General features: G+C 44.0%; 1 protein-coding gene and 2 long non-coding RNA genes across 3 annotated transcripts; all 3 read left to right on the top strand.

Moving 5' to 3' along the window:
* Positions 1 to 13: 13 nt before the first annotated feature.
* Positions 14 to 2,620, top strand: LOC138769912 (uncharacterized). Its single transcript, XR_011359348.1, has 6 exons — positions 14 to 56; positions 805 to 855; positions 1,031 to 1,072; positions 1,328 to 1,357; positions 1,679 to 1,727; positions 2,130 to 2,620. It is a non-coding gene; the product is annotated as an uncharacterized lncRNA (long non-coding RNA).
* Positions 2,621 to 4,504: 1,884 nt separating this feature from the next.
* LOC138769045 (uncharacterized) lies at positions 4,505 to 19,205 on the top strand. The gene is made up of 9 exons (XR_011359203.1): positions 4,505 to 5,672; positions 5,782 to 5,852; positions 5,973 to 6,054; positions 6,371 to 6,506; positions 6,641 to 6,986; positions 7,095 to 7,182; positions 7,303 to 7,414; positions 7,525 to 7,659; positions 18,813 to 19,205. It is a non-coding gene; the product is annotated as an uncharacterized lncRNA (long non-coding RNA).
* On the top strand, positions 9,505 to 12,494 carry LOC138769891 (uncharacterized). The gene is made up of 5 exons (XM_069948627.1): positions 9,505 to 9,570; positions 10,224 to 10,333; positions 10,905 to 11,208; positions 11,291 to 11,398; positions 11,999 to 12,494. The coding sequence occupies exons 1-5, from the start codon at positions 9,505 to 9,507 to the stop codon at positions 12,170 to 12,172; spliced, it is 762 nt and encodes a 253-aa protein (XP_069804728.1). The 3' UTR covers positions 12,173 to 12,494.
* Positions 19,206 to 20,809: the final 1,604 nt, after the last annotated feature.

Below are 20,809 nucleotides of genomic sequence, written 5' to 3'. Positions count from 1 at the left end.
TATTCTGCAACTAACAGGACCGAAAACACCGAAGAGGACAACGACCAACTGGACGGGTAAGTAAATCATTGTAAAAAATGAAGCCATTGAAGATGATTTATCTCCTTCAAATACAATAGTGGGAAATTATCAAGATTGTAGTCCTAGGTTTTTGTTTTAAAAAGTCAACATTTTTTGTGCAACTGTTTGCTTGCTAAGAAATTTGTGACTTTTAGTCCCTGGTTCACCTTTTGGCTATGTTTTTTGATAATGATGGTCGTTAATAATGATCATCACTGGCGGCCGTCAGTATTAAAAAAACGGACATTGTTTGCTAAAACAAAAAAGAAAGTCGTTGAAGGAACGTGTCCAGCAGCATGAAATCTTATAACTAGGGCCAATCTTATAGGGGTGCAGGGGTGACTATAACCCCTATAATATGTATGATTTCTATATTTTTATTGCTTATAGAAGGATAATGCTAGTGAAAATGGCGCCAATAGTGCGTCAATAAAAAGACATGTTTATACTGCCCGAACTATGAATCATCCGGGCGGCATCCACATGCTTCTCCATTGATTAATAGATCTCTTCCTGTTTGAGTATAAGGAAAATCAATCAAGGTTCATGGGCAAAGAAGCCAATGGGGATCACCACTATAATTTGTGGTTCAAGCAGCATAAAACATAATGGGAATTTACGTGGAATAAATCCTGGAGTTTAAGGTCATATTTTAGTGACACTTTGCAATGGATGAGATTTAATGTAATTTTAGATAGGACATAGTGTCAACAACCCTAACCACAGCCATGTTTATTGCTACAGAGACTACGCATACCCAATACACCAGGGGAGCCCTAGTCTGGACACCATACTGTAAGTATGAAGAAGGAGCAGAGCTGTAATCATACTGCTGCTGTGTATGGGTAGATATAAAGAGTCCATTATGCTATGTCACTGCCTTGTAAACTCCTCACCCAAGTCTCTATATAATGACATATCCATAATAACTATATATTTGTATATGAGCCATTTTATATTATATATACAGGGAAGTGGATGAAGAGGAGGAGGACATCAGTGCCACCCCAAGGTGAGCTATAAAAGGCACTGACTGCGTTTGGCCATACACCTGCAATAACACATATCAGCCAGTCAGATGCTTCTAACCTGCTGATAGTTTCCCTATAGTTTGTGAATATATATTACTGTAGGAGTGGATAGAGTCGCTCATACATACTGTAAGGATAGAATTATTATAATATACATAGCTGTAAGTGTTAATCTCCTCGCTCGACTATTCTGGTTTTGTTAAATTAACCATTTATTTTCCCCTATTTCTTCTTAGGAGCAGCAGCAGGAGGACCATCATGGACAGGTAAATACAAGTGATAATGTCCTAACATGATATCTTTATCCTAAGGGGTGAACAGTCATCTAGAGTCGTCCTCTTTTTTATCCTTGATAATTGGGAACAGTTTGATTCAGTTGTGGCCTAACACACATAGTGTACCCGGCACTGTACTGCCTATACCTGAGCTCCTGTACATAACACAGCCGCCCCATCTACATCCCACTGATAGGGACATGTCCGCCCCCCTTCTCTCCAGTGTAACGTCTATTCTGCCATCACTATGTGTCACCAGAAGATATGTCTGATCTCAGGAAAGTCATGGTGGATTTTCTCTTTGTTTTGTAGACTTCGGGCACTGTTCTGCTGCTGCTGTAAGATCAAAGACGACTGAAAGGTGAGTAACCAAAATCTCACAGTTTTTCTTAGGTCCCTTTCACACTATGGAATCGACACAGAGATTACGCTCGGAACACCCGCCAGCATACTCCGCAACGAATCCCGCCTGCTATCACTTTCAATGGGAGGCCTCGCCTGTCTCCGCTCTCCACGCCTCTCCTCTGAAACACCTGACATGACAAGTCTTTGAAAGGAGAGGCGTGGACAGAAGAGACAGGCAAGGCCTCTCATTGAAAAGAGATAGCAGGCGGGATTTGGTTCCAAACGGAATCTCCGTGCCGATTCCGTAGTGTCAACTGGCCCTTATTGTACTTATCTTTATATTATTTAATGTATTTATTTATTTTACTTTTATGATTGATATTTTGTTAATAGTTTGTTTGGTATATCTCTTATCTAGGTAACACAGTGCCATCGGCAGGAGGAGAAGACACCAGTAACATCTGAAGTGTCTGGAGAAGGAGAAGACACCTGTAACATCTAGAGGTAAATTAGGTGTCGTTGCCATCAGGGGGGAACTTTTACCTCATATGGGGGAGGAGGAACCCCAATGTACTATCAGATACTGGAGGTAAGGACTTCCTTAAGATCTTGTGGAGTCTGGAGGTGGCGTTTGAAACATCTTGAGGTAAATGAGACGCCGTTACCAGCAGGAGGAGCCATTTGCCTCATCTGGGGGAGGAGGAACCCCACTTTTCCATCAGACACCGGAGGTAAGGACTCTCTTAAGATCTTGTGGAGTCTGGAGGTGGCGCCTGTAAAGAGGTTATTAGGGAACTTGAAGAGGTATTGCCTTTCCTTGCTTCTCAGCCACTTTCCTCCTTTATGTACTCCCAACAGCTTATGTCATCAACATACCTTCCCATCTGACATGAAGAGGCAGGCTGAGATGATGGGGTGAGTACTGTGTTGCGATCGCTGCATCTTGGATAAACCAGTGGTGGCCAATGTACACACAATGTTGCTGATCTTCTCACAACATCATGTATACATTGGCCATGGCGGTTTCACCAAGATGCAGTGATCACAACATCGTATTTGCCTCACCATCTCAGCCTCACCTCTTTAGGCCAGATAAGAAAGTATCAGGTTGAGTTGAGGTCACTCTGGAGGTTAGCGACCAGGGAGAGAGGAAAGGTATTACCTTTTCAGATTCCTGGATAACCCATTTAACATCTTGAGGTAAATGAGGCGCCGTTACCATCAGGTGGAGCCATTTGCCTCGTATGGGGGAGGAGGAACCCCACTTTACCATCAATTACTGGAGGTAAGGACTCTCTTAACACCTGATGCAGTCCGGAGGTGGCGCCCTTAAAGAGGTTTTTCATGGATCTGAAAAGGTATTGCCTTTCCTTGCTTCTCAGCCACTTTCCTCCATTACTTACTCTCAGCAGCTTACCTTCCCATCTGACGTGAAGGGGTCAGGATGAGATGATGCGGTGAGTACTGTGTTGCGATCGCTGCATGTTGGATAAACCAGTGGTGGCTAATGTACACACAATGTTGCTGATGTTCTCACAACATCATGTATACCTTGACCACGACGGTGAGCCTGGTTTCACCAACATGCAGTGATCACAACTTAGTAGTTATCTCAACCTCATCCCTTTCGGCAAGATAAGAAAGTATCAGACTGAGACAAAGTTAATCTGGAGGTTAGCGACCAGGGAGAGAGGAAAGGTATTACCTTTTCAGATTCCTGGATAACCCATTTAACACCTAGAGGTAAATGAGGCGCCGTTACCAGCAGGAGGAGCCATTTACCTCATATGGGGGAGGAGGAACCCCACTTTACCATCGAATACTGGAGGAAAAGACTCCCTTAAGATCTTGTGGAGTCTGGAGGTGGCGCCTGTACAGAGGTTATTTGGGGAGCTGACAAGGTATCGCCATTCCTCGCTTCTCAGCCACTTTCCTCCTTTATGTACTCCCAGCAGCTTATGTCATCATACCTTCTCATCGGGTGTGATACGGTCAGGAAGAGATGATGGGGCGAGTACTGTGTTGCGATCGCTGCATGTTGGATAAACCAGTGGTGGCTAATGTACACAAAATGTTGCTGATGTTCTCACAACATCATGTATACATTGGCCACGGCGGTGAGCCTGGTTTCACCAATATGGAGTGATCACAACATAGTATTTGCCTCACCATCTCAGCCTCACCAGTTTAGGCCAGATAAGAAAGTATCAGGTTGAGGCGAAGTCACTCTGGAGGTCAGCGACCTTGGAGACAGGAAAGGTTTTACCTTTTTAGATTACTGGATAACCTATGTAACATCTTGAGGTAAATGAGGCGCCGTTATCAGCAGGAGGAGTCATTTACCTCATATGGGGAGGAGGAACCCCACTTTACCATCAAACACTGGAGGTAAAGACTTCCTTAAGACCTTGTGGAGTCTGGAGGTGGCGCCTGTAAAGGGGTTACCCAGACAGCTGAACAGGTATTGCCTTTCCTTGCTTCTCAGCCACTTTCCTCCTTTATGTAATCCCAGCATCTTGTGTCATCAACATACCTCATCTGGCATAAAGGGGTCAGGATGAGATGATGGAGCGAGTACTGTGTTGCGATCGCTGCATGTTGGATAAACCAGTGGTGGCTAATGTACACACAATGTTGCTGATCTTCTCACAACATCATGTATACCTTGACCACAGCGGTGAGCCTGGTTTCACCAATATGCAGTGATCGCAACATAGTATTTGCCTCACCATCCCAGCCTCACCTGTTTAGGCCAGATAAGAAAGGATCAGGTTGAGTTGAGGTCACTCTGGAGGTTAGCCACCAGGGAGAGAGGAAAGGTATTACCTTTTTAGATTCCTGGATAACCTATTTAAAAGAGGTAAATAAGGCGCCGTTAGCATCAGGAGGGACCATTTATCTCGTATGGGGGAGGAGGAACCCCACTGTACCATCAAATACTGGAGGTAAAGACTCCCTTAACACCTAGTGGAGTCTGGAGGAGGCGCCCATAACATCTAGAGGCAAATCAGGCGCCTTTACCATCTGGAGGTTGCATTTGCCTTATACGGGGTAGGAAGAGGCCCCCTTTAAAGTCACACACTGAGGACAGAATTCTCTTAATTCCAAGAGGTGTCTGAAAGATGCGCCACTAACACTAAAAAAAGAATCAGGTGCCTCATTTGGGGCAGGAAGGGAACTTACTACCACCAGGGTGTAAACATCCAGAGCGCCAAAGATATGCTGGGGGACGGGGGCCCAAGTAGTCACTCAGTCACTTTGGCAACATAAATCAGACATCCCCGCCACCTGTGCACTGCTGTGGCATATGTGTTATTTTGAGACGGGTGGTAGCAGAACAAAAGCTGGTGGCACTAATTTACACACAGTAATGATGGCCATTGAGCATCAGAGTATGTCTAAGCATGCACAGATTGACTCTGTTGCTCTGAAATAAACTGCCTGCCCTGACAATAGATGCAGGTTATGTGGGCACACAAAGCAGCGGCGCTCCTTTTAATCTGGAAGCAGTGCTGCTTGTGTAAGCTATCCAGTCAGCTAGCTAGCCATCCGGTCAGCTGGCCAGTCAGCCTTCCATTTATCCCGCTAGATAGCTAGCCAGCCATCTTTGTAGTCGGCCATCCTGCCAGCTAGCGGGTAAGTAAACCGTACGGCCAGCAAGCCAGCCATCCAGGCAGCAAGCCATCCAGCCAGCTATCTAGTTGGCCATCCTGCCAGCTAGTGGGTAAGTCAGCCATGCAGCCAGCAAGACAGCCGGAAAGCCGTCCAGCCATCCAGACAGCAAGCCATCCAGCCAGAAAGCCAACCATCTAGCCAGAAAGCCAACCAGCCAGCAAGCCATCCAACAAGCCAATCAGCCAGCCAGCCAGCAAGCCATCCAGCCAGCAAGCTGTCCAGTCCGTCAACCAGCCAACCAGTTTTCCAGTTAGCCACCTAGCCATGAATCTCACATGTATGAAAGGTAAATACAAGTGCTGCATGCTGCCCAGCCAGTTACATCACCCTCATATCAATTCATAGCAGATGGTCCTTACTGCATCCCGGTGGCATGATTTTATTTATTGTCCTAGTAGGTCCAGCAGTGATCAAAGAGCCAGCCATCCAACCAGCCAGCAAGCTGTGATTCTAACATGAGTGAAAGGTAAATACAAAGGCTAAGTGCTACCCAGCCAGTTACAGTACCCCATAGCAATTCCAGGAGGTCCCCAGCCCAGTCCCCATTCAGATTCCAATGTCATGATTTTATCCTCTGTTCTGGTAGGTCTAGCAGCAGCAGCAGCAGCAAACCAACCAGCCAGCCTTCCAATCCGCCAACCATCCAGTCTGCCAGCTATCCAGTCATTGTACGTAAAAAGGAAACACAGTGGCGCTGCATGTGCAGGCGGATTAACCCTGTGAGATGTGTATGTGTAAATTCACACAAATGCACACTCTCCTGGTTAGGTCGTACGTATTAGGCATGCCTCTAATGTAGGCTTGTAGGTATATAAGGAGGGCTGCTGCCTTCCACCTTCTGATATCCCTGGATGTGGGATCGGGACCGAAATCCAAATGACCTTGCAACAATGGTGGATTCCTTGGCGCTCAAACCTCCAGTTTTGAGCGCCAGTGGCAGTTTTGATTCCAGTGGCTGATTTTATTTTACTTTTTTCCTGTTAGGTCCAGCAGTAACCAGCCATCAGGTCAATCTGCAAGACAGCCATCCCGTCAGACAGCCAGACATCTATGTAGCCAGTCAACTAGCTAGCCTGCCAGCCATGCAGCCCGACAACCATCTACAATGCTCATATGAAAGGTAAATATGAAGGCTGAGTGCTGGCGAGCCAGTTACAGCAGTGCCATAGCAATTTCAGAAGGTCCCCAGCCCCATCCACATCCAGTGTCCTTTCCTGGATCTTAATGTCGTAATTTTATCTTCTGTCCTGGTAGGTGCAGCAATGGCCAACCATGCAGCCAACCATCCAGCCAGCCGTCCAGTCAGTCAAATAATCAGCCCACATCTGAGCAGACAATACAGAGACCACATTTTCTACTAGCCAGTAAGCTAGCTAGCCAGCCAGCCAGCCAACCAACCATCCTGCCAGCCAGCTGGTGAGTCGGACAGACAGGAATCCAGCTAGTATGGCAGCAAGCCAACCAGCCAGGAATCCATCCAGCCAGCTGTGCAGTCTGCCAGTCATCCAACTATACAGGAATCCAGACAGTCATCTGTCCAGTCTGCCAACCAACCAACCAGCCAAACAACAGACAGCCTTGATTCTTACATGTGGTAAAGGTAAATACAAGTGCTGCATGCTGCCTAGTAAGTTACAGCACTCCCATAGCAATTCCAGGAGGTCCCCACTGGATCCCGGTGGCATGATTTTATTTTTTGTCCTAGTAGGTCCAGCAGTGGTCAGTGAGCCAGCCATCAAACCAGACAGCTTACCATCCAGCCAGCCAGCAAGCTGTGATTCTTCCATGATTGAAAGGTAAATGCAAAGGCTGAGTGCTACCCAGCCAGTTACAGTACCCCATAGCAATTTCAGGAGGTCCCCAGCCCAGTCCCCATCCAGATCGCAATGTCAGGATTTTATCCTCTGTTCTGGTAGGTCCAGAAGCAGCAAACCAACCAGCCAGCCTTCCAATCAGCCAACCATTCAGTCTGCCAGCTATCAAGCCATCTAACTAACCAGCCAGCCATCAGTCTCACCTGAATGAAAGGTAAATACAAAGGTTGCCCAGCCAGTTAGAGCAATTTCAGGTGGTCCCCAGCCCAGTCTCCTGACCTTTCCTGGATTTCAGTGACATGATTTTATTTTTTATCCTGGTAGGTCCAGCAGTAACCAGCCATCAAGTCAGCCTGAAAGCCAGCCATCCCGTCAGAAAGACAGACATCTACGTAGCCAGTCAATTAGCTAACCTGCCAGCCATCCAGCCCGCCACCATCCATGATGCTCATATGAAAGGTAATTATGAAGGCTGAGTGCTGCCCAGCCAGTTACATTACTGCTATAGCAATTCCATAGGGTCCCCAGCCCCGTCCCCAGCCAGTGTCCTTTCCTGGATTTCCTTTATCTTCTGCCCTGGTAGGTTCAGCAGTGACAAACACAGCACTTCATTATAACTATTATTTTTAACACATATGCAAGATATGCAGAACTCCACCATATAAGAAACTAACTGTACTCTTCTAATATATGGGGAATGGGTATTAAGGTAATAAAAAACTTGGGTTCTAGTTACAACTATACACCGATAAAGAAACAACTGAACCTCTAATATATTATAACACAAATAAATTTTATTGTTAAAAATAAGACATAGTAATAGTTCATGATAATTGAAACAATGAGCAATGAACAAGGGCTGACTAGAATGTTAAAGAGAGCGAACATACACGAGGGGGCTGCTGCGGGTGGACACAGTAAATAAATAAATTAATTAATTAATTAATGGTATAATAAATTAAATAGGTAAAGACACAGTGGAAATAGAAAATTTGATCATGTATCATACAGGAGGACTCAAAGTGCTATAAGTGCTAAAAGGGTCATAGTATTACAAAAATCAAGTCCATGATATGCAAACATCAAAATGTGCAATAGTGCTAAATTATTTGAAGTATCATACTTATTTAGCACTATTGCACATTTTGATGTTTGCATATCATGGACTTGATTTTTGTAATACTATGACCCTTTTAGCACTTATAGCACTTTGAGTCCTGTATGATACATGATCAAATTTTCTATTTCCACTGTGTCTTTAACTATGTAATTTATTATACCATTAATTTATTTATTTATTTATTTACTGGTCCACCCGCAGCAGCCCCCTTGTGTATGTTCGCTGTTTTTAACATTCTAGTCAGCCCTTGTTCATTGCTCATTGTTTCAATTATCATGAACTATTACTATGTCTTATTTTTAACAATAAAATTCATTTGTGTTATAATATATTAGAGGTTCAGTTGTTTCTTTATCGGTGTATAGTTGTAACTAGAACCCAAGTTTTTTATTACCTTAATACCCATTCCCCATATGTTAGAAGAGTACAGTTAGTTTCTTATATGGTGGAGTTCTGCATATCTTGCATATGTCTTAGTGGTTGTTTCTGTGTTTACCCACAGGTGTTAGCAGAACTATGGACTATAAATCCAGGGAACGGTCCTGGCAAAACCAACTGGAAAAGGTTTTCAGCAATGAACTCGTGGCTGAGGGAAGTAGCAGTCAGAGAGATGTGCAGAGTTTACAAAAGACATTTTAGCCAACTTTTACACAAACGCACCAAAACTTGGTGGAATCGTGCCTATCTGGAAAATTACATACAGCGCAAATTAGTGCCCCGTGGTCTACGCATACAAGTATTTCTATCATTTCCAATTGAGGATGAGATGTTCACTACCCAATGGGAAGAGATCTGTACAAATAACTCGCATAAGTTCATGGAGCTACTCATCGGACTTAATAAACGAGCCCTGGAACAATTAGATCCTGAACTTGAACGTATCCAGGAACAATTAAAGAGTAAAATGATCAATGAGGAGGCCGAGGCATTTCATAAACATATGGATTCTCAATTCTCTACATGGGAAAAAGACTTAACAAGACATAAAAAGTAAGAAGTTGTCGAGAGGTCTTAATGATTTTCAACAGAAAAAGATGTACAAATGGCAGGCTGGAAGGACTATGAGGCCTAGAAATCGGTCTATGTCGGTGTCGTCCATGTCGTCTATGAGCGATAGAAGTGATGTAGGAGCAGCAACTGGTTATTATTAACAACAGAGGTTTAAACGCAAATGGGACCACAAGATGACCACAAGCCGTAAAAGATTCGACTTACAAAGAGGAGCCACTGAAAGTTCGAGCAACTCCAAGGTAATCAATTTATCTACACATACATTATCTTCCATAGGTCTGTCAGTCTTGGAGAAGGGTCTGACTTTCTCTCCTTGTGCTAAATTTGATAATTTCACAGTGACTAAAGACCTGCATCTCTTCGCCAGGGCCCTTATGTTTAGGAAATGGCATCATCGTAACGAAAATGAGGAGCTGTTCCCCTCCACAATGGAGCAGGAAGCACTACGCACTTTGAATGATCTTTTACAAGAACAACAATCTCCAGATAAAGGTAGGGTTCCATCATGTATAAGAAGAAAATCACAAAAATTTCCCCCACTGACTTTGTGCCTATCTATAGATATTTTTGTACGGCTGGTTGAGCAGGAATTATCTCAGATCCCAACCAATATTCATCATGACAATTTATCTCCTGAACAACGAGCTAGTATACGTAAACTTAAATCGATGGATGATGTCACATTCAAACCTGCTGATAAAGGTGGCAACATCGTTATATGGCCCAAACAAATGTATGAAATGGAGACCATTCGCCATCTGCGCGATAATACGTGCTATCGCAAATTTCACCTTCAATCCACTCTTGTCTTATGCTTGTAGCCTAGAGGAGATTCTTTCTAAGGTGGAGGATGAGGAGATTATTTCTAAAGATCTTCATGCTGCTTTAACAGTCCAGAATCCCCCTATCCACACATTATACCTCCTCCCTAAAGTTCACAAGAACGCAACAAAACCACCGGGAAGGCCTATCATTTCGGGGAGCAACAGCTTCACTGAAAAGGTGAGAAAATCTATTGATCATCTTCTGAAACCAATTGTGGAATGTTTACCATCTTACGTGAGAGACTCATCAGATTTCCTTTGTAAAATTGAAGGGATACAACTGGAAGATAACATGATAATGGTTACTTGTGATGTTGAGTTCCTTTATACGAGTATAACAAACGATGATGGGATAGCATCCGTTGAGTTTTTCCTCAAGGGAAGTAACATCAACAAAAAGATGGCCAATTTGGTGAGCGAGTTACTTTAATTCACACTTACCCACAACTTCTTTTCTTTTTTGGGATTCCTCTACCTGCAGCCCCAGGGCACGGCTATGGGGGCGTCTTGTATGCCAACCTGTTCCTAGGGCTGTGGGAGACGGATATATTCCTGTCAGATTATGGACCGCGGTCGATGGACCGCGTCCTATTTTGGGCGCGCTACATCGACGACGTCTTCATGATTTGGCAGGGCAACACGGATCAATTACAGTCATTTATTCAAAACCTCAATGATAACTGTAACATCAAAATCACTTACACATACAGCTCTGAATCTGTTGACTTTCTTGATGTTACCCTTCGCAGGGATGCCAATGGGTATATACAAACTGATGTCTTCCGGAAGAAAACTGCAGCAAATTCATATCTGCATGCTTCATCTTCCCATCCACCGTCTACGATCAATGCCATTCCAGTAGGCCAATATCTTCGTATTAAGCGAATTTGCTCCTCTTCTGAAGACTTTGAGAAACAGGCCAAGGAATTAAAAGAACGTTTTCTAAATCGAGGATACAGTCGCAGATCTCTTAAATGGGCGTATGTACGTGCTAGGAACACCCCTCGACATGAACTCCTGTCACCGACCAGAAATAGATCATCCGATAATGTGGTGAGGTTTTTCACAAACCACCACTGTCAGTGGGAAAGAATGAGACATTGTTTGGCTAAACATTGGCCTGTCTTGCTTTCAGATCCAATCCTTCGCACCTATTTACCTCCCCATCTGGCAATTACCGCACGAAGATCCAAGAACCTCCGAGATATTCTCGTTAAGAGCGAACACCAAGCCAAACCGGCAGGTAAGATATTTGGTTCTAAAGGTCCTAAATGGGGGTTCTATCCTTGTGGGAACTGCATTGCCTGCCCCAACATGGAGAGGACTACTGAATCCCTTGATAGTACTGGTGAACAGAGCTACAGGATCACTCAACATATAACCCGCTCCTCCAAAATGGTCGTGTACCATGCAACATGTCCCTGTGGAAAAATGTATGTGGGCCTCACTACAAGAGCATTAAAAACAAGAGTCAGGGAACACATGAGGGTCATCTTGCGAGCATCTGATGCGGTAAGTTCTGAAGGTCTCAAACCAGTGGCGAAACATTTTTGGAATTTTGGAATTTCCATGGTTGTGACCCTACCGGATTCAAGGTAAAAGGGATTGACAAAATACAAATGGGACTGAGAGGAGGCGACTATACGAAACGCCTAGCTCAATGTGAAAGTCGCTGGATTTGGAAACTTAAAACCCTCTCTCCCAATGGCATGAACGAAACTCTCAGTTATGCACCTTTCCTCTGACCGCTACGCCCATCAGTGGGTTTCGCTTTTAATGTTTTTTTGTATGTTTTTGTATTCTTCTATGTATTGATTTTAACTATTATCATTTGTCTTTTTAGATTTTGTTATTTAACATCTGGTCCATCCGCTTGACTGCTCGATCCATTTTCTGCTCCACCATCTTTGAATACATAATTCAATACAACACTTCCCCATGGACTTATTTGTGTATTTATTCTATGTTAATCGGTGGATGTTCATGTATTCATGCTCTATATAGCTCTATAACATAGGCCATTCTTATCTGGTTGATCCCTCTGTTTACAATTTGTTTTAAGCTTTTTTCATTTTTCCGTTTTCAAAAAAAAAATTTTTGTACTTTCTCTTCACTTTCTTACATGATCACGTGCATGTTTACACACGTAAAGCTGTGCCTGTGTATACATGTTCTTGGTCGTTGTTTGCCGGTCGCTTTTATTATCGGCTCTCATTATCTTCTCTTCATGATCATATCACGGTGTATTATGCATTATTCGTAGTTTGACAGTACTTAACATCATTTCATCTCATTCTTATTCTTTTTCAATTCATTTCACTCCATTTCATCTCCCCATCTTATGTTGTCACTTTTTCATTTATATGTTTATGTGTGTTCATATACATGTATATATACGAGAGTATGGGTATATGTATATATATATATATATATATATATATATATATATATATTCTTCTTAGCACTTTTTAGTGTGTTTGTTAGTGGGTTTTTGTTTTGCCGTGTGTTATTGCCACTTCACTTTACACGTGTGTTGCACCATCGCTTGCACTTCAGCACTTTTCACCTTTATCTCAATTATGTTGTTTTGTATAATTGTGTCCACACTTTTATGTGTGGCTATCACTTTATCGATATCCTATCACTGTTATGTTTTTTTCATGTACACTGAGCCAGTATTATTTCTTTATTTCTTTATTATCATTTTTTATTTTTTTATTCTATTATTTTTATTATTATTATTATTATTATTTTTATTTCACATTTGTAATAATTTTCATTACATTATCATTTCTTTCCTATTTTTCATTGATGTATGCTCAATTGCTCTTTTTCAATATTATACACATCTATACATTCCTATTATCATATTATATCATATTCTTCATTCTTCTTCCTTTTTCTTTTTCTTTCTGTTCATGCTAGCTACAATATAGTTGCATGTTGCCTGCCATTTACTGATTTCACCCATAGGTGGCAACATGACCCCCTCCTTCGGTTTTCCTTTTTATTTCCTTATATTTAAGTGCACGCGCATCATGTGACTTGCCGTCATCTGATCTGTTAATGTCACGTCATTACGTGGAGGCGTCAGTACTGACGTAGATCTGTGGGCTGTACCCGCAATCAGCGGTATGGGGACTACATGGCCAAATTAGGTAAAGATTCAATTCATGTGTGGAGCGAGGGTGTGATTGGCGTGGTAAGCGGGATTGTGGGCATTTATAGTGGGACCCCCTCAGCAGTCAGGTACCCCTTGAAAAAGGCTACGCCGAAACGTGCGTCGGGGTGGGGGCAGCCAGTGGACGCTAGGACTCCATATCACTGTTGGTATTATACTTATTTAGCACTATTGCACATTTTGATGTTTGCATATCATGGACTTGATTTTTGTAATACTATGACCCTTTTAGCACTTATAGCACTTTGAGTCCTGTATGATACATGATCAAATTTTCTATTTCCACTGTGTCTTTAACTATGTAATTTATTATACCATTAATTTATTTATTTACTGTGTCCACCCGCAGCAGCCCCCTCGTGTATGTTCGCTGTTTTTAACATTCTAGTCAGCCCTTGTTCATTGCTCATTGTTTCAATTATCATGAACTATTACTATGTCTTATTTTTAACAATAAAATTCATTTGTGTTATAATATATTAGAGGTTCAGTTGTTTCTTTATCATGGTATACCTATTATTTTTATAAGGGTGTTTAGTGATGGGAACTGTAATTCCTAAAACAGGCAGCAGCTCGCCACTGTCAGAGCAGGTTGTAATACAAGAGCAGTGATCTGCAGTACAATATGTATGTATTGCAGAATCAAACTAAGAGTCAGAGTATGCAATGTATAATCTAACTATTCCATAGTGAAGTGTTAGAATAGAATGAACATTACATCTGGGGAAGCTGTCTGTGTCAGGAGCGCTGCAGCTGTGGCATAGTAAAGCAGAGTGGACGGGAATAGCTGTCAATCACCACTCTCTGCTTTTCTGTGCGAGGCTTCAGTCCTCCTGACACAGGCCTCTTCCCAAGTTGTAATGTCTAACCTAATGTTAATATGCAATATAATAGACATTGAGGGAGGCTCAGTATCCCTAACACTGCATGCAGCAGCATTAAAGGAGAAGTCCAGTCAAAATTTTTATTAAAGTATTGTATTGCTGCCCAAAAGTTATACAAATCACTAATATCCACTTATTACAGGAAATGCTTATAAAATGCTTTTTTCCCTGCACTTACTACTGCTTCAAGGCTTCACTTCCTGGATAACTTGGCATGTCACTTCCTGGATAACTTGGTGATGTCACTTCCTGATAACAAGGTGATGTCACTTCCTGATAACAAGGTGATGTCACCAGGGCCCGATTAAAGGGAGGGCACCAGGGGCACGAGCCTCGGGGCCTCCACCACTTAGGGGCCCCCACCAGCTCGAACCCTAGCAGAACGGTGCTGCTTACCCAGGATATCAGGCCATGTAATAGGGTCCTAACACAGTGGGCAACAGTGCGCAGAAAGTGCTGTGTTCTCACATTGCGTTATTAACACAAACACAATGTGGGAATACACTCTGATACTTAGTCCACCCCCCACCCCCACCCCCCTTTACTCCTGTCTCTAGGGCCTGGCATCTTCCCCTATACTGCAGCCTCTAGTGACCACATGCATAACAGAGGAGGATGCTGACCCATGCAGCCAGGAGCGAGGAGGGGCCTGTGCTAATTCACCTACAGTAAGCAGCCATCTGTATAGATCACGGTATATTTTATTTATTTTTTTTGGGGGGTGGGGGATTGTCGCCCGGGGCCTCCACCAACCTTAATCTGGCCCTGGATGTCACCCCCCCGACTACCAGAGATGTGCGGGCTGTGGCTGCTGGAGAGGATGATGGCAGGGGCACACTGAGGGACACAGGACACTGGAGGGACACTGAGCATCCCTCTGCCATCATGCTCTCCAGCCACAGCCCGCACAGCTCTGGGAGTCGGGTCGTGACATCACCATTTTATCCAGGAAATGAAGCCTTGATGCAGTAGTAAGTGCAGGGAAAAAAGCACTTTATAAGTATTTCACGTAATAAGTGTATATTGGTGATTTGTATAACTTTTGGGGGGCAGTACAATACTTAAAGTGACACTGTCACCCCCCTTTTTGCATTCTGACATCTCTACACAAGTGTAAAGGGTAAATTTAGCGTTTTTAATACCTTATTTCATATCATACGTCATGTTGCTTGTTCAAGTAAAAAGTGTCCTTTTATCAACTGCAGATTGTATTAAGTGGGCGTGGCCTTGCGACATTAGTGTCACTTAGCCCCGCCCACAACGACACCGTTGGCCCGCCCCCTTGACGCCCATTGGTTGGCCGACTTAAAGGGGGTGGGGTCTAGACCTTTCGGCCAGCCTGTTCCAATGGCCGGCGAGAAGGCGGGGGCACAGTTGGCGGGGGCACAGTTGGCGGGGCCAACTGTGGTGTTGTGGGCGGGGCTAAGTGGCGCTAATGCCGCGATGCCCCGCCCACTTAACTCAATCTGCAGCTGATAAAAGATGACTTTTTACTTGAACAAGCACCATGACGTATGATATAAAATAAGGTACGAAAACCGCTAAATTTACCCTTTACACCTGTGTAGTCATGTCAGAATGCAAAAAGGAGGTGACAGTGTCACTTTAAATAAAAATTTTGACTGGACTTCTCCTTTGAAGGGAATCTGTCAGCATCTATTCTGGTTCTGAGGTGCTGACAGTGTGATGAAGGTCTGTGTCTCTTAGTGTGGTGGGTTACCTTTATTTTTCAGATCGGTGCTGTACTTTGTCCCCAATCTGTGCCATAACTTTCTCCACAACTGTCAAAGAGGGGGAGTGGTGATGCATTCGTGCCGCACTTCTGCCCGCCTCACCACTACCTCCTCCCAGCTTCTCTTGAATATTCATGGCGCCCGTCCCCCGGCCTACTGGCGACGTAATTTTTAGCTGCCTGGTTCTGTGTATTGTGCGTGCTCCCGAGGCCTGTTTTGCGCATGCGCCGTAGCGCGTTGGAGTGGCACTGAGCGAAGCCATTGAGAGCATAGGCTTTGGCCCTCAGTGCGCCTGCGCCAGTCCGACACACTACGTCGCATGCGCGAATCAGGCCTCGGGAGCGCGCACAATACTCAGAACCAGGCAGCTAGTGATGATGTCACCAGGAGGCCGAGGGACGGGTGCCATGAATATATATATATATTTTTTAATTTGGTTTATTGAAAATTGTACAGAGAAAGATAAACATTGTACCACCGCTAATTTGTTTGTCGCGGAATTCATAGCCCACGCAGGGGCTCTGCACATGCATAATTTCAACATTACAAACCACACGTAATTCAGGATAAAGAAAATACAAGGTCTCTTGCATAGTGCGGCATAATAACATTAATAACATTTAACAACATCTAAACATTGCGAGCTGCCAACAGTGTATCAATGGTAGTTCTGTAAGAATGCACTGAGTATAAGGTTAGAGGGTTAGCACACCAAGGTCCCCAGACTCAAATTTCTGGGAGTGGCCTCGATTCTTGTACACCAATTTTTCAACTGGTAAGACACCATTAACTATTGTTTTCCATCGAGATAGAGTGGGGGGTCGTGGGTCCATCCACCTCAAAGCTATGACCTTGCGCGCTAGAAATAACACTTCTCAGGAATATTCGTATATGGTGTGACCATGTTTCTTCGTCAAGCACCCCAAATAGACATATTAACGGATCCAACGGTAGGGGTGTGGTTATTACTTCTTGGAGTAGGGAGACCACATCTTGCCAGAATGAGTGAACATAAGGACATCACGAAATGAGATGCCAAAAGTCAGCTCTCGGGACGCGGCACCTGAGGCACTCATCAGTCTCCATTCTCCCCATACGAAATAGACGTACTGGTGTAAGATAGCTATGATGTATCATATACAGTTGGATGATTTTATGGTTTGCGGCGGGGGACACCACCCTGGGTGCCATGAATATTCAAGAGAAGCTGGGAGGAGGTAGTGGTGAGGTGTGCCGAAGTGCGGCACGAATGCATCACCACTCCCCCTCTTTGACAGTTGTGGAGAAAGTTTCAGCACAGATTGAGGACAAAGTACAGCACCGATCTGAAAAATAAAGGTAACCCACCACACTAAGAGACACAGACCTTCATCACACTGTCAGCACCTCAGAACCAGTATAGGTGCTGACAGATTCCCTTTAAAGGGGTAGTGCGGCGCTAAGAAATTATTCACAGAATAACACACATTACAAAGTTATACAATGTGTACCCGGAAGTATTGGTGCATTATACATTACCAGATCCATGTCGCGCCCGTCCGCCATCTTGTGCTGCAACGTCATCTTCGGCCGGCCGATGTTCTCCGATCTTCCCGAGTGCCGGCCGCCCTCTGCTGCGTCATCCGATGCTCAGCCGCGATTGGCTGAGGATAACTGTGCTCAGCCAATCGCGGCTGAGCACAGTTATGCTCAGCCAATCGCGGCTGAGCATCGGATGACGCGGCAGAGGGCGGCCGGCATTCGGGAGAGTCGGAGCGGTTCGCCGGCCGCCCGAAGAAGACGTCACTGACTGAAGATCGGAGACGGAGGTCGGCACGTGACAGGTATTTATAGCGCACCACACTTCCGGGTACACGGGTGGGGGTGGTGGGACACAGGGAAGGGGGCCATTCACAGACATAACATACATTACAAAGTTGTATAACTTTTGTAATGTGTGTTATTCTGTGAATAATTCTTTACCGCCACACTACCCCTTTAGGGTATAAACCCACACACCGTATATGCAGCGTATTTACTGCTGCGATACACAGCAAACACGCAGCAGATTAGATCTAAATAACTGAACACAGCATCAAATCTGCACCATCAAATCTGCTGCGTATTTGCTGCGTATCTGCTGTGTATACGGTGTGTGGGTTTGTACCCTTAATGATATCTAGCTTTGTCTGGACTAGGACTTTTGAAGCCCTGCAGTTCCAGACACAGCCACTGGTGGCAGCAGAAGGGCCATGCTCCTTACTGCTCCCAGACAAAGAAGCAATTAAAAAATAGTTATACTAAAAAAAAAGTTATAAAGTTGTATAGCATTATGAAAGAAATTAGATAGATAGATAGATAGATAGATAGATAGATAGATAGATAGATAGATTTCTAAAGAATACCTCTCTAAAGGGGTTGCACGGGGCACATTTCCTAATACACAGTAGAAACTTTGAACTGACAGTCTGGAAAACAAGCCAGATTTATCACTGTGGCTGATGCAAAAGTATAAATCTCAGGAACACTTACACGGTCTAGTCTAACATTGAACCCTGGTTCACATCTTTATTTAGATTAAGGCTCCAGGTCCCGTAAAATAGGAAATAAAATATAGTCACTTCCTTTGTCCCCAGCGGCATTGCTCTTCCTTGTGTTGGTGCCGGCACAGGGACCTGTCCACCCAGCCAGCTAAAAGACAGTATAATATCGTCCTATTTTAGGCCAGAAGTCAGATACAGCCACTTTAGTGACCACATACCTGACCCCACAATGTTCATAGCAATGAATATCAAAGTGAACACAATTCTTTGTATTATTGAAACAAACAGAAGGGGACATTACATCTTTAGTTACCTACAATTTTTGTTTTCTTTAAAGCAACATAAATGGCTCCAAAAACCTACAGACGCACAAAGCAGAAAGAAAAGGAAACAGCAAATATGTGAAGATGAGAAAGATGAGAAAGATGCAAAAGCAACAACGATGTTTTCTCCTAAAGAAGAAGATATTGTTTGTCTCCTGAGAGAGTTTCCTGCTTCTGCTGTACATTGCCGACCTCAGCCCAAGATCACATAATAAATGGCAGCATACTGGAGAATACCTAGTGACGTATTACTCTTCTCTGACCACAATCTTACCGCCAGAGATGGAATCATGCAGAAGAAACCTGAGAAGAGGGAAATCTCTACAAATCCCGAGAAATGAAGAAACCAAATGGAGAGATGTTCTGAAAAAGAATTGGCCATTCTGAGGGTCAGCAAATAAACCATATACACCAAATAACAGCAACTTGTTTGGTCTCATTCTTGTAAAATTTTAGGTTGTAATGAAAGATCATTTAGAGTGATGTCTGAAGATATTTCTACCCATTACTATGGTAATCCTATTCAAAATAAGATGATTAAGTTAATGGTCTCTCAACTGAGAAACACCATATTACACAGGGTACAGAATGCAAAGTACTCATGTCGAGCAGCTATCATATACCCTAACGGTGTGATAGATTTTTGAAGCCAAAGCCAGGAATGGATTTGAAAAAAGGGAAATCTCCTTTATGACCTGTTCCCTGTTTATAGTCTGTTCCTGGCTTTGGCTTCAAAAATCTGTCAAGATAACTATCTGTGTAAACGCAGCCTTAGGTTTGTAGATGTCACAATAAAACAGCTTCCAGCTGGTGAGCATGTCATTGCCGACTGACCTAGAGATAGTACATCTGGTGAAGCACTTAGTATTCTTCTTCTTGATGAGATAATAAAATGTGTCCTGGATATGAACAGAGTAGAGTTCACAGGTTTGATAATGGGGCCAATATGCCTGGCATTAATGGAGGTGTTCAAAGTGTTTTACAGCAGTACCATCAAGCAGCCAAATCAGATAAAGGGTATAAAAAGGTTCTTCTTCTTCTGCTCCTCACTTCCTCCCTCTGACAGTCTCTGGTGATAACTTCCAAGATGAGAGGAGGATGGGAGCATGTTGCAGACAATGACCAATAGTTGCCCTATGATACCATTGTTGCAGCGACATCGGCAGCTATTGGACATAGTGTGTAGTTTCTCCTGCACCATGCTCCCACCTCCCTCTTGTCTCAGAAGTTATCACCACAGACACAGAGGGAGGATATTTTCTGCTCCTCTAATATCCCCTTTAAGTCTGTACGCCTTTTGGCATTTATCAAACACTTTCTAGTTTGTTTGCTTCATCATGAAAGGATGGTGCATTATAAGTGACCATGTGACACATCTAAGGAAAGTGCAATACGATGGGAATGCAAAGTTTAGAGCCTGAAAGCCGTCCCTTACCAGAATGCTGAGATGTACGGAGCTCTTCTGGGTTTACAAGACAACACAGACGATCCAAAACTTCCCTCAGAAGCTTCACCCATTTCTCTTCTATTACAAGACCTCAGTTCCCTTTGGGGAGAAGTAACCAGATGTCTTAGTGTAAGATTCTCTCTGTTTCCCATAACAACCAATCACAGCTCAGCTTTCACTTGGAACTAAGGCTTCGTTCACACATGTGTAGTTCTTGTCTGTGGCCTTGGACCTGCAGCTGCAGAAAAGACTACAGATGGGCACACATCAGGGCCGTGTTAAAAGGAGGGCAGCGGGGGCACCTGTCCTGGGCCTCCACCAGCATGAACCTGGAAGCAGGGTGTGCTACAGAAGTACCAACAGTAGAGGATACACATCCACCCTTAGGGTACAAACTCACTGGGCGGACCCGTAGCAAGACTCGCTGCGGATCCCTGCCCAGTACCCCCTATGGGCAGACAAACTCGCACCAGGATGCAGCCCGCCCCGTTAACCCCCCGGCCGCCGGAGCCTATAAGTCACCTGGTCCCGCACCGGCTTGCTTCGGGGCTCCTGGTGTCTTCA

This window comes from Dendropsophus ebraccatus, chromosome 12, assembly GCF_027789765.1.
Source record: "Dendropsophus ebraccatus isolate aDenEbr1 chromosome 12, aDenEbr1.pat, whole genome shotgun sequence".
In the NCBI taxonomy this organism is placed as follows: Eukaryota; Metazoa; Chordata; class Amphibia; order Anura; family Hylidae; genus Dendropsophus; species Dendropsophus ebraccatus.
Note: the sequence above shows the minus strand (reverse complement) of the source record. Positions and strands in the feature narration are given on the sequence as shown.

What these genes read in the sequence shown, in the direction of transcription:
- LOC138769891 (XM_069948627.1), top strand. Translation starts at nt 9,505, where the DNA reads ATGACCACAAGCCGTAAAAGATTCGACTTACAAAGAGGAGCCACTGAA. An exon ending in ATAGATCATCCGATAATGTG is followed by an intron (nt 11,209 to 11,290) that starts GTGAGGTTTTTC and finishes TCTTGCTTTCAG; the next exon opens with ATCCAATCCTTCGCACCTAT. An exon ending in ACACCAAGCCAAACCGGCAG is followed by an intron (nt 11,399 to 11,998) that starts GTAAGATATTTG and finishes TTGTCTTTTTAG; the next exon opens with ATTTTGTTATTTAACATCTG.